The 13,578-nt window shown below is 39.1% G+C and overlaps 1 protein-coding gene across 7 annotated transcripts in view; it reads left to right on the forward strand.

The window, feature by feature from the left end:
* Positions 1 to 13,578, forward strand: part of USP48 (ubiquitin specific peptidase 48) — a 66,651-nt gene that overhangs the window by 15,255 nt on the left and 37,818 nt on the right. For 4 of the 7 annotated variants that reach the window (XM_084874860.1, XM_084874858.1, XM_084874859.1 and 1 more), the window contains 7 exons: positions 2,986 to 3,113; positions 3,443 to 3,567; positions 4,072 to 4,180; positions 7,212 to 7,345; positions 8,006 to 8,088; positions 11,696 to 11,875; positions 13,201 to 13,329. In XM_084874860.1, the coding sequence (XP_084730986.1) occupies positions 2,986 to 3,113; positions 3,443 to 3,567; positions 4,072 to 4,180; positions 7,212 to 7,345; positions 8,006 to 8,088; positions 11,696 to 11,875; positions 13,201 to 13,329 (888 nt within the window). The remainder of the gene's footprint in view (positions 1 to 2,985; positions 3,114 to 3,442; positions 3,568 to 4,071; positions 4,181 to 7,211; positions 7,346 to 8,005; positions 8,089 to 11,695; positions 11,876 to 13,200; positions 13,330 to 13,578) is intronic. The other 3 variants (XM_084874861.1, XM_084874862.1, XM_084874864.1) reach the window with 1 other exon arrangement.

A 13,578-nucleotide genomic window follows, 5' to 3' on the forward strand; every position in this document is an offset into this window, starting at 1 on the left:
TTGATGTATTTTAACCAAATAGTTCAGTATAACGCCAAGTAAGCAAATAACACTAAGAAGCTACTGTCAACTCTAATGAGGGCGATATACAGCCTAGGGCAAGGCCCTAGTTAGTAGTTCATCTGTAAACCTCGTGCTGTGTTTTATATGATTTATTTGGGCACAATGCTAACCTCCTTATTTTGTATTTTTTTTATTTTTATTGATTTTGGAGAAGAAAGGGAGAGAGAGGTTTGAAGCATCAATGATAGAATCATTGATCATCTGACTTCTGCACGCCCCCTACTGGGGACCGAGCCAGCAACCCAGTGCCCTTGACTGGAATTGAACCTGGGTCCCTTCAGTGTTCAGTGTCCCGTGTCCCCCCCCACCCCACCCCCTCCCCTCCACACACACACACTATCCACTGGGCCAAACCAGCCAGGGCACAACGCTAATCTCTTTTGCTAGGAGTGGGAAAAGATAGGATTTGTAAGCCCCACATCTTGCAGCCCTTCAGACAATGGTGATACTTGAGGGTCTTGGTTTTGTGCCTGTCAGTGGTAATCTTTGCTTCACAACACAATGTTTAAAAATCCTTAAGTTTGTTTCCTCAATACTTTATTTCTATATTTCTGAATATTTACATCTAGATCAATAGTGTGTTAAATATTTAAGATAATAGTGTATTTGTAAAGGATGAAATCATAAAAATGGATCATTTAAAAATTTTTAGCATTGTTTTGCTGAAGCATGAATTTACTAATGAGAAGATAGTTAAACAACAAATGAAAACTAAATTTTTATTTTATAAAATGATGTACCATAGCCGAAACCGGTTTGGCTCAGTGGATAGAGCTTCAGCCTGCGGACTGAAAGGTCCCAGGTTCGATTCTGGTCAAGGGCATGCACCTTGGTTTCGGGCACATCCCCAGTACGGCACACCCCTTCCTCTCTGTAAAAAATTTAAAAAAAAAAAAAAAAAAAAAAAAAATATATATATATATATATATATATATATATATATATTAAACATAAATAAAGATGTACCATAGCCAGAATTGTTTAGGTATCTTTATGAAATTTAAATATATTTTCTAAACACATAAATTGTAATATTTCACCAACATTCTTCATAAGCATGTACATTTCTGCTGTTATCTTTTATTTTTTTTAATATGTTTTTTTTAAATAAAGAGAAGAAGGGCAAGGGAGAGATTGAAACATCAGTGATGAGAGAAAATCATTGATTGGCTGCCTCTTGCACACCCCCCTACTGGGAATTGAGCCCACAACCCAGGCATGTGCCCATGACTGGAATTGAACCCAGGACCTTCAGTCCGAAGGCTGACTGCTCTGACCACTGAGCAAAACCTGCTAGGGCTCTGCTGCTATTTTAAGTCAACAGTGCTATGTAGTAGAGAGGCTTATGTTGGGAATGGTGGGATCTGAGATCTAGGCACAGCTCAGCCACTCCGTTATTTCATAGATAGGAAAACCAGTTGAAGATCTTATGGAGTACCTATTGCCTGTAAAATAAGAGTTGGAATAGATAAGACCTACTTGATAGCTTTAAACAGGCTGCAAAGACCTTTCACCTCAGGAAGTGAGATTTTTATCTTTATTTTGCAAATGAAATAACTGATTTCCTGGAGGTCACAAAAGAGATAAACTGTCAGTTTAATCAGAAGACAAACTGCACAATAACTTGAATGGAGAAAGCAAAGGGGATTATTAACAGGAAATTCAAGTAATGGGGAATTGTTTAGTAAGAATTAAACAGGACTTGAAACAATACAGGAGTAGCAGACATAGGGAGCAGCCATTAAGTCTGGGGCGGAGATCCGACCTCTTTGGAGAGAGCATTGCCATGGTCACTAGATGCCCTGACACGGCTGAGATGCCTCAAAAGCCTCTGAAGGCACCTGAGAGGTGCCTGAAGGTCATTCACTGGGTGTCATTTAGGAGGAAGTGTCTCAACAGACACATGCTGCAGTGAAGCTGGCTACCAGAGGAGGGACCGAGGGGCGCTCCTGGCCACCTGGAGGCTGCAGGAACCCAGAGTCTGAGAAGCTGCGCCTCCCGGAGCGTGGTGACAGGCATAACTGAGCTCTCCAGTGCCTCCTACTAATAAGACTTAACCTTGCCCTTCCTGGCAAAGGAGAAATATTTGCAGAGCTCATCTCTGTTACCATAGAGCAGGCAAAGAAGGGTGGATTTGGAGATGAGGGGCAATACATTAATAACTGGCACAGAAGGTAACACTCAACGTCTTTTAGGGCCCTTGAGGTTCATGCTTCCAGTTTGCGTACCTTCCCCAACTCATTAAAATTTGCTATTCAAAAGTTCTAGGATTTTTAAAAAATATATATATTTTATTGATTTTTTACAGAGAGGGATAGAGGTAGAAACATCGATGAGAGAGAATCATCGATCAGCTGCCTCTTGCCACCACCCCTACGGGGGATATGCCCGCAACCAATTTACATGCCCTTGACCGTAATTGAACCTAGGACCCTTCAGTCTGCATACCGAAGCTTAATGCACTGGGCCAAACCGGTTTCTGCTGTAGGATTTTTAACAGCAAAATCTTCCTTCAAATTTGAAACTCTAGGCTTGAGGTTCCTGTCACTTGCTCTGAGTGCGGCAAGTCCACATTAATGAGATTTCATTAAAGTGTTTGGCTATCTTTTACGAACGGGGAATATGGTCTTTATTGCGGGAATCAATGTTTTCAGTGTGATTTGACATTGTAGAAACTAGTCATGACTGTGATTGTTGAAATGTACATATGGCCTCTTGCTTTCATGGGATGTGTATAGGCGGCTCTGGCTGCCTCATTACTTCCAAAAGACATGGTTATGAATTTGTTTCTTTTGAAGTTTTAAAACAGTAATAAAATACTGTGTAGCTTAAATGTAAGGGTGTTTAATTATATCTCATGTGAAGATGAAGTACATTTTAAAGAGTAGCAGTTTTTTAAACATAAACATTTTTTAAAAATAGATTATGAGCCTCAAACAATTTGTGAGCATCTCCAGTACTTGTTTGCCTTGTTGCAAAACAGTAATAGGCGATACATCGATCCATCGGGATTTGTTAAAGCCTTGGGCTTGGACACAGGGCAACAGCAGGTAAGAACCTTGTGTTTATTTTTTTCAATATAAACAAGTTCCCAAGCTTTCCTTGGAATGTTTATAGAAGGGAATGAGTTTATAAATTATTTTTTCTATCTTGAATTAGAGCATTTATTTACTGTTCCATTTATTATACATTTTTCTTGATCCCATTTCTGAAAATTCCTATTTTGGGCACAAGCTGATTCATTATAGCTCTAGTCCTTGTTGGAAAATGTCAGATAGTTCAAAGTACAGATAGTTTTGGGGATGCTAACATATTTCTATTTGTATCAGAAGTTGAAAAGCAAGATACGATTTTTCTTTTTATTAACCCAAACTTGTAGGATGCCCAAGAATTTTCAAAGCTCTTTATGTCGCTTTTGGAAGATACTTTGTCTAAACAAAAGAATCCAGATGTGCGGAACATTGTCCAACAGCAGTTCTGTGGGGAATATGCGTATGTAACTGTGTAAGTGTGCTTCTCAGCTTTCCATGATACCTTTGATTTTAAGACAGTCGCTCATATGTTATCTAATTTTTAGTTCAGTTCCAGATTATAGCTTTAGTGGGTTATCATGGGACCTGAAGTATTTATAGACGTTGCCATGGGAGCATGTAAACAGCTGTCTTGATAGTTACAGTTGAACCCATCCAGGTGTTGGGAAGCTTGTCTAGTTTAGCACTTGCCATTTATTTTATGGCTGTGGCGTGAGCTGAAAGAGTAAGATTAAAGTCAGCTAGAATACTAAGAGTAAATATAGAATAACTCCTAGAAACTTTCCTAATCATAAAACACATGGCCTCCCCAATCACTTTCTGTGTTTACTTATTTACTAAGTATATAGATAGTGTGAATAATTTCTGTGAAAAAGGACTAAGGGGATAAATGCTTCTTTCCATATTTCTAGGATGTAAAACAATAGAACTTTGTTTTTCCCACCCTGATCTTAATTTTATCACTATTTTATTGCAGTTGCAGTCAGTGTGGCAGAGAGTCTAAGCTTTTATCAAAGTTTTATGAACTGGAGTTAAACATCCAAGGCCACAAACAGTTAACAGATTGTATCTCGGAATTTTTGAAGGTATTCAGTTTTGGTGTATATATTGTTTCTGCTCATTAACAGTTAAATACTATTCTGAATGGTTTTTTATTTAATGGATAAAGTCATTTCAACATTTTTTATATATGAAGTGTCTCTGGGTATGTAATGATCTAGAAGAACCTTAGTAAATTATAAAGTATTAAAGCAGGCTGCATCTTAAAATAATTTTTGGCTATTTCAGGCTATTTTTTGTATATAAAAACTTCCTGTATGATCAGGGGTGGTAGAGTGTTTGAGGAAATTGAAGCTGTTACTTTGTTTAATTTACATTTTCATTTAATGAGAGCTAGAATGTGTTGAATGTAAATAGTGTTTACATCACTGGTTATTCTTCAGGTCCGCCCCTTGATATCTCTACTTCCTGTATATTTATATTTACTTCCTGATGTGAAAGTGATCTCCTTTTGTTGGGGGGGGGGGGGGGCGCTGCTAGGCAGAAACCTTGGCTGTCAAGTAGGAACAGACACATAACATAATAGGTGAACTTACTGATTTTTGTACATTTCCTACTCCCTTAGTACAACCATTAGATGCTGGAGACACTCATTTGTTGAGTCCACTCAGCTAGGTGTTGAGTGGTCGCTGTTCTGGCACTATTTCAGCTGTCAGGGATAACCATAGTGAGGAAAACGGACAAAACATTTTTGCCTTTAAGAAGTTTCTAGTGTAACGGTGTTGGGATCAGGGAGGGGCAGTACGATAAATACAAGGAGAATACAGAGTGTCTACTATAAGGAGTGCTGTGGAGAAAACCAAAGCAGGGATGAGGGTGAGGTTGGTTACAGTTAGAAACAAAGTGACAGAAGGTGATGGTGTGAGCCATGCAAGAATAGGGAGGAGCGTATTTGGGATATTTTGTGACTGAAGCGAAACAAACAAGGGGAGAATGACAGGAGATGAAGTTGTAGAGACAACCAAGGACCGTTTTGGACAGGGCCTGGTACACCTTTGTCAGAAGTTTGACTTTTACTTAGAGTGAGGTGAGACGCCATTGGAGAGTTGTGAGCGTGGGAGGGATGGAGCCTCTTTCACAGGATCACTGGGTGCTGTCCCGAGAAGAGGAGGCTGATGGTGGTTTGGACCAAGGGCTAGCTGAAGAGATGATGTGTTTGGGTTTTAGGTGTATTTTCAGAGTAGAGCTGATGAAATTTGCAGGTTGGATATGGAGAGCAAGAGGTACCAAGGATTACCAAGGTTGGCCTGAGCACCTGGAAGAATGTGGTTGCCATAACCCAGATGTGGAGGATTGTGGGAGGAGCAGGTTTGGGAGAGGAATAGGAGTTTGCACTGGGGCATGCTACATTTGAGAGGCATAGTTGAGGGATAAATTGAAGCTAGATAAAGTCCCTGGGGATGCCCTATCTGGTTTGGCTCAGTGGATAGAGTGTCAGCCTGTGGACTAACGGATCCCGGGTTCGATTCTGGTCAAGGTCACAGGCTCGAGTTATGGGCTCGATCTCCAGAAGGAGGCATGCAGGAGGCACCAGTCAATGATCCTCTCTCATCATTGTTGTTTCAATGTCTTTTTCTCCCTCTCCCTTCCTCTCTCTGAAATCAATAAAAAAATATTTTAAAAAAATCCCCAGGGGTAAGAGGCAAGGGCTAAGGACTGAGCCTGGGACATTCAAGCATGAAGAAATCAGGGAGATAGGAGCAGTGGGCAGAGGATGCTGAGGAGGAGGAGGACTGGCCAGTGAGTTAAGAGGGAAACAAGTGAATGTGGGATCCTGGAGCAAAGTGAATAAAGTGGTGGTGCCAGTCTTGTATTATTTACAGTAATCTGTAACAAAGCTTTTATAGAAACAAAAGGAAGAATGTAGAAAGAAACTTCCGTTAGCTATATATAACATTGGATTTTCCTGCACTCTTATCTCTCTTATGTGGTTCAATAATTTTAACAGTGTGTGCGTGTGCACGTGTGTGTGTGTGTGTGTGTGTGTGTGTGTAGAAAGATAGATAGATATAATAATTTTATATTGTGGTGCCCAAGTGTAGTTTGTACCTATTTAATATTTTTAAATTAAGCTGCATCAAAATGCATACCTATATTTCTTTTTTTTTTAAATATATTTTATTGATTTTACACAGAGAGGAATTAAGAGAGATAGAGAGTTAGAAACATTGATGAGAGAGTCATCGACCAGCTGCCTCTGGCACACACCCCCAACTGGGGATGTGCCTGCAACCAAGGTATGTGCCCTTGACCGGAATCGAACCCGGAACCTTTCAGTCCTCAGGCCAATGCTCTATCCACTGAGCCAAACCGGTTATGGCTATTTTTTTTGTTAAATTAAATCTTTATTGTTGAAAGTATTACAGATGACCCCTTCTTCCCCCCTCCCCTCCCCATATTGAACCCTTCTGTTATGCCCCACCACCACCCGAGGCCTTCACCACCCTACTGTCTGTGTCAAATGGGTTATGCATATATGCATACAAGTGCTTTGATCTCTCCCTCCCACACCTCCCCCTTCTTTCTGAGGTTCTGCAGTCTGTTCTATGCTTCTAAAACCCATTTCCTTATAATTCTCTAACCTGCATTAACTGGACAGAGGACCAAACACAAATATTTTTTTAAAAATCGTACATTTTGATGCCGGGACCGGTTTGGCTCGGTGGATAGAGCGTCGGCTTGGGGACTGAAGGGTCCCGGGTTCGATTCCGGTCAAGGGCATGTACCTTGGTTGCGGGCATATCCCTGGTGGGGGGTGTGCAGGAGGCAGCTAGTCGATGACTCTCTCTCGTTGATGTTTCTAGCTCTCTATCTTTCTCCCTTTCTCTCTGTATAAAAATCAATAAAATATATTAAAAAAAAAATTGTACATTTTGAAAAGAGGCACATCAATTTTAAAAAGACGAAAGCAGTGCTTTTTATCTTACATGTCCTTCATTATTTAGAGTAGCTTGGTTTTAAACAGTCTGGGAGCTATTAATTAAGCTGAAATTCTATGATCAGTTTTAAAAATCTTTCCATCTTCTGGTTTTTAAAGCATGTCTTATTCCGTATTAGGAAGAAAGACTAGAAGGAGACAATCGATACTTCTGTGAAAACTGTCAAAGTAAACAGAATGCAACGAGGAAGATCCGACTGCTAAGCCTTCCTTGCACTCTGAACTTGCAGCTCATGCGTTTTGTCTTTGACAGGTAAGTATGTGCAAGTGGTAGTGTTGGTAGCTCATTGTGGCATAATGTGCAGATTTTACTGTAGACAGGCAATAAAATGCTTATAACTTGTCATTTAGCTTTGAGGGTGAAAGTTATAGATGGAGCCTGTTGATTTGAAATGCGCGTATTTCATGATTTTATCACAAAGTTCTTAAAGAAGCTAGACATAAAATTCAGAACCAGAAAAAGTGGAGACTCCTTTTCATTCTATGTAATTATTTTTAAGGTGCAAAGGAAAAGCAGACATTTAGGTAGGAACTGAATTACCTTGGCATTCTGTATTATTAAGAACTGGAGTAACATTTTCTGCTCCTTATGGTACCCTCAACTCCATGAGAATACATACCTTTTATTTTATCATTAAAACCAGTCTTTTCTTCCACGAAACAGCAGGAGAATCTGTGGTTTCCTTTTGTGATCAAATCCAAAGCTCTGGGGAAAAGTGCTGTGTTTGGAATTAGCACTTTACATTCATACCTCTTAAGGGATTGGTTTATTTTGCCCAAAAGACAGCATTACGTTTGCTTATATGGGTCCTTGAAGAAGGAAATCTGTTGAGTTGATTAAGATAGCTGACAGAGCTTATGCATTGTTTTATGATTATTTTAAATATAACTAATTAGCTTTTCTCTTGCCTAGGCAAACTGGACATAAGAAAAAGCTGAATACCTACATAGGCTTCTCAGAGCTTTTGGATATGGAGCCGTATGTGGAACATAAAGGTAATTTTTTTACTGAGCAGTGATAATCAGAGTGCTCAGAGATCATAACTTGTGATCTGCCTATGATGAGTCCAGAATAGTCCTGCTACATTTTATTACCCACTCTCTGGGAACAAAGGCTTTCTGGGTGAGCTGAGATGTTACTTCATTTTCTATGAGTTCGGCACATGACAGAGATTAGATGGTTCAGCAATATGTGCATAATTACGGATATCTATATAATAGAAGCCTAAGTGACCATTATGGCAGAATGACCAGAAGGACTGGTTGCTATGATGCGCACTGACCACCAGGGGGCAGATGCTCAACGCAGAAGGTACTCCCTGGTGGTCAAGTGTGCTCCTACAGGGCTAGCCCTGCTCAGCCAGAAGCCAGGCTCATGGCTGTGCTGGAGAGAGCAGCAGCGGTGGCAGGAGCCTCTCTTGCCTCTGCATCGGCACTAAGGAGCAGTGAACTGAGCGGTCAGGAGAAGGGAGGTTCTGGACTGTGAGGGATGTCTGACTGCCGGCTTAGGCTGCTTCCCTGTGGGTTTCCGGACTGCCAGAGGGTGCATGTGGGGCTGGGGGACACCTTGCAGGGCCCCCCCACACACACACACACAAATTTCATGTACCAGGCCTCTAGTAAAATAATAAAAAATGAAAAAGATATTTCATTGTTTCTGAACCCACGCTTGCTACCTTTTAAGTGTCAGTATGTATAATATTTTTAGTAGATTGTCTCCAAGGTACCTCCACATTTTTTTTACTTATTTAAAAACCTTTTATCAAAAACTTTAGGTGACATAATTCTAATATGTATATTGTAATTCATGTCTGTGACCACTGGTGAGAAGAGTTCTAGGATGTTATGAGATAGTTTCAACAAGAAATAGTTTACTACTTCCTCTTTTGATAGCCTTGACCTTACCAAACAGGGTGATTCTTATCAGAGAAAACCAACATCTTGCCCTTACTAGAAGGACTGTTTTACTTCCCTTTCAAGATTGATTGTACTTTTTTTATTTATTGATTGATTTTTTACAGAGGGATAGACAGAAATATCAATGAGAGAGAAACATCGGTCAGCTGCCTCCTGCACACCCCCCACTGAATTTTTTATGTCAAAATTACATATCAATGAGAAATATCAATGAGAGAGAAACATCGATCAGCTACCTCCTGCACACCCCCCAATAAATTTTTGATGTCAAAATTACATAATAAACTCTGAAATAAGCCATAAAACAAAACATTGAAAAGAAATGACTGTGGGGAGGTTGGGAAGCCATGTGGTAAATATGTGAGGTTTAAAATGTATGGTGCTTTGTCAGGAATGTGGCTTAAAAATTGGATCTTCCCTGGAAGAATGAAACTGCTGACCACAGACTGTGTCACTGTTAAATTTGGCCGAACAAATAAGTGGCCTTCGCTCTAACCCTGGCCGTGTGGCGCATTGGTTGAAGCGAGGTCCTGTACACCGGGAAGTCCGGGGTTTGATTCCTGGTTGCAGGTTGGGGCAGACATCCAGGTTGCAGTTTCCACCCAAGGTCAGGGTGCTTACAGGAGGCAACTGATCCATGTTTCTCTCCCTTGTTCTCTAAAATCAATAAAAACATATCCTTGGGTGAGGATTAAAAAAAAAAATTATCTTAAGTGGAGTATAAAATTTATCAGCAACAATGGTAATGTGATAGGATACAAGGGTAATATTGCTAATGCCAATACTTATGTGGTTTATTGTCATCATTAATAATTTAGGAAATACTGCCCCAGCCTATCTGGATCAGTGGATAGAGTGTTGGCCTGCAGACTGAAAGATCCCAGTTTTGGTTCCGGTCTAGGGCACGCACCTTGGTTGCAGGCTTGATCCCACCAATCAACATGTCTCACGTGTCGATGTTTCTCTCTGACTCTTCCTATCCTTTCCATTCTCTTTAAAAAAAAAAAAAAGCTATGGAAAGATATCCTCAGGTGATGATTAAAAAAACGCAAATGCTATGAAGAATTATTGGTTTTAAAAAACCCCCCACAGGTTTCCTGGTGTAAATGAGTTAATGCATTTGAGTATTATTTTAAATTCTAAATGATTTTCAGTTGGGAGGGGTTAGGTATTTTTTGCTACAGCTTTTAATTTGCATCACTGTCTCCTACTGAGTTACTAGAATGCTGTGACTGTCCTTTCCTCTGTTCTCTGTGCCTAAATCGTGTCCATCATTTGTATTTGTTGAATGAGTGATTGGTTACAGTTTTAAGGAAATTATAGTGGTGAAACGTGCAAAGATTTTTACTACAAAGCTAATAATTATTGTTTGTAATGCCCCTAAAATGCTTCCAGTCTAAATATTGAACAGAATGGGAGTTGTCCAGTATAGTGTGGTACTTGTACATAGTCATTATAAATAATTTTTAGAAGAATATTTAAATGATATGGAAAGATAATGATATTTGTTAGAAAAATCCTGCAGGTTTAAATATCAATAGTTTTATCTGTGAGATTGCTAATGAATTGTCTTCTCTTTTTTAATAATAAGATGTAGCCAAAACCGGTTTAGCTCAATGGATAGAGCGTCGGCTTGGGGACTGAAGGGTCCCGGGTTCGATTCCGGTCAAGGGCATGTACCTTGGTTGTGGGCATATCCCCAATGGGGGGTGTGCAAGAGGCAGCTGATTGATGACTCTCTCTCATCGATGTTTCTGACTCTGTATCTCTCTCCCTTCCTCTCTGTACAAAATCAATAAAATATATTTTAAAAAAAATAATAATAATAAAATGTAGAAGTGATTTTTTTCCAACACAAATAATGTGTTAAGTTTACAATCTTTAAAGTATATATTCTAACTTTAAAATACTTTGTTGTATCCTAAAATATAAATATTCATTTGCTCATATATTGCTGTATAGATAAATAAAGCCTTCTTACACAAACCACTGGCACAACAGGCTGATGTGTAGGCTTTATTTTTTTTTAATTATTATTTTTTTTATTGATTTCAGAAAGGAAGGGAGAAGTAGAGAGGGATAGAAATATCAGTGATAAGAGAATCATTGATTGGTTGTGTAGGCCTTGTTTATTTAAAGGAGAATAGGAACTTAATGCTTATGAAGAAATCTGAGTGAAGAATCAGTATAGATTTTTAATGTTTTCTCTCATATCCAGTTGTCTTCCCTATACCTATTGTGAAAGGCAGGTTTTCTTAATGACTTCCTCCCCCCCCCCCGCCCCCCCGAAAACATTGTCCTATTACATAAGCAGTAGATTTTTACTTTTGCAGTCATCTTTCATTAGTTTGCGTAATTGATTTTTGTAACAAGTTGGAGAATTTGAACAGAATTTTGGTAAGTATATGACTCAGGCAAATTACCCGGGAAAGGCAAAGTATAACACCGAGTAACTTTGTAACCCTGAGTACCCAGGATGCCACAGCTTTTCCTCTGTCTATGAAGGGATGAAGAATTAATATAGTGAGCTTATATTATCATGTAAGTCTTAATTTCTTTTAATCTTAGGTGACATGTTTAGGATTCTATCAGATGCATAAAGAATTGTATTCATTATCATTTAGGCTTAGAGTACAAGAAAAAATATTGTTACCCCAAATTTTATTTTCACTTTCTCCTTTCCTAGGTGGATCCTATGTGTATGAACTCAGTGCAGTTCTCATACACAGAGGAGTGAGTGCTTATTCCGGCCACTACATCGCCCACGTGAAAGATCCACAGTCCGGCGAATGGTATAAGTTTAACGATGAAGACATAGAAAAGATGGAGGGGAAGAAATTACAACTAGGGATTGAGGAAGATCTAGGTAAAACCTTTAAGTTGTGAGTGCCCTTTTAAAATATAAATATTTTTTTGCCGGAAATATTTGTGATAAGTTATTATGGTCCAAGATTGTATGGGCTGTCAAGGATATTTGTATTTATTAAACATAATCTCTGAACATCTTTTATTAGCAATGCTTGAATTAAAAAAAAAAAAAAAGATTTTGCTCCAGAGGTGGTTTCCATAGTGTCATGTTTGAAGGCAAATATTTAAATGTTTTCAGTTATCAGGTTAATTGGGAGAGACAGAGGCGATGGTAAGTATTAAACTAAACATGATGGCCAGTAGATTTAATATGTAGGATTTGTAGTCCTTTTCTCTGGGTCGGGAAATTTATTTTTGGCATTAATTATAGCAAGGGAACTTTGCTTCAAGGACCGTACCTACTCCTTCCTGTTGAATGTCTTATCCCAACCATGGAGCGGGGAGCAGCACCTCTGGGGAGGAAGCTTTTTGCCATTTTGTAGTGATGAGTCTGCCTTAAAAAGTACTTCTTGAAATAGTATCTTAGTATGGAGCTCTCATCAACATAGTTTTCTTAGGCCAAAATACCCGTTTATTCCCTGAAGCATTTATTCCCTGAAGGGAGTACATGGTTTTCCCAGTAGGAGCCATTTCTCTGAGGTTTTCCAGTTGTCATTTTTCGGTGAGATTTGGACGGGATCTAAATAAGGGGAAAGGAATGGGAATGAGCGTGTGTCTTCGTGCCACTGTTTTTTAATGGATCAGAACCACTTTTCCAAAGAATCGGAGGAGCATGGCAGTTGGCTGGCTTTGCTGGCTTTCAAGGCATGTGGACAATCTTTCTACAGATCTCCATGTGCCAATTATTCTTGTGATTTAAATATAGAAAACACTCTTACAAGAATAGTAGGTATTCATAGGCCAGGTAGAACATTTCATGTTAGAGTGTCTTGGAGAGTGTGTGTGTGTATATTAATTTTATTTCTTTGGGCAATTGAATTAAGTCTGGATTTATTTTTATAATTTAAGGCCAATATTAAAATAAAACCCAAGTAGTAGTACTTTTATTGTTGTTCCAGGTATGGTCTCATGAAAAACACTACTTGCCATTTTTTGAGAATGGAATATGGCAGGCAAGGTAGTGGGGGTGGAGGGAGGAAACCTTTTTAAAGAGTCATACATCTGTAGAGCCTGCTAAATTTGTGCTGCATTTTAATGTTTTAGATCATATAAAAGTTTCTTGATCATATATTATAGGATTTGTTTTTAAGTCCACGCCACCCCCATGAAAGAATAAACAAACGAGGCATTCTGATTTAATCATCTTTGATTTCTTTCCCTCAGCAGAACCTTCCAAGTCCCAGACACGTAAACCGAAGTGTGGCAAAGGAACTCACTGCTCTCGGAACGCATACATGTTGGTTTATAGACTTCAGACTCAAGAAAAGCCCAACACGTCTGTCCAGGTACCAGGTAAGCCGCTTCCCATTATTGTGTCAGGGAGTATCTTAGAACGCCATGCTGGAAGGTCAGGGACAGGAACAGACTGTTTTTGTTGTTAATATAGGTTGATTGATTTTATATTGTTAGTATTGGTGAAAGTAGATATAATCATTATAAATTTACTCTAACGTAGTGAGTTTTTAAAATAGGGCATCCTTTAACAGAACTATTCCATTGAACCTCCCTAACCTCCTACAAAAACAAACAAAAAATCTCCTC

This window comes from Pipistrellus hanaki, assembly GCF_964339955.1.
Source record: "Pipistrellus hanaki genome assembly, chromosome: 2".
Lineage (NCBI taxonomy): Eukaryota > Metazoa > Chordata > Mammalia > Chiroptera > Vespertilionidae > Pipistrellus > Pipistrellus hanaki.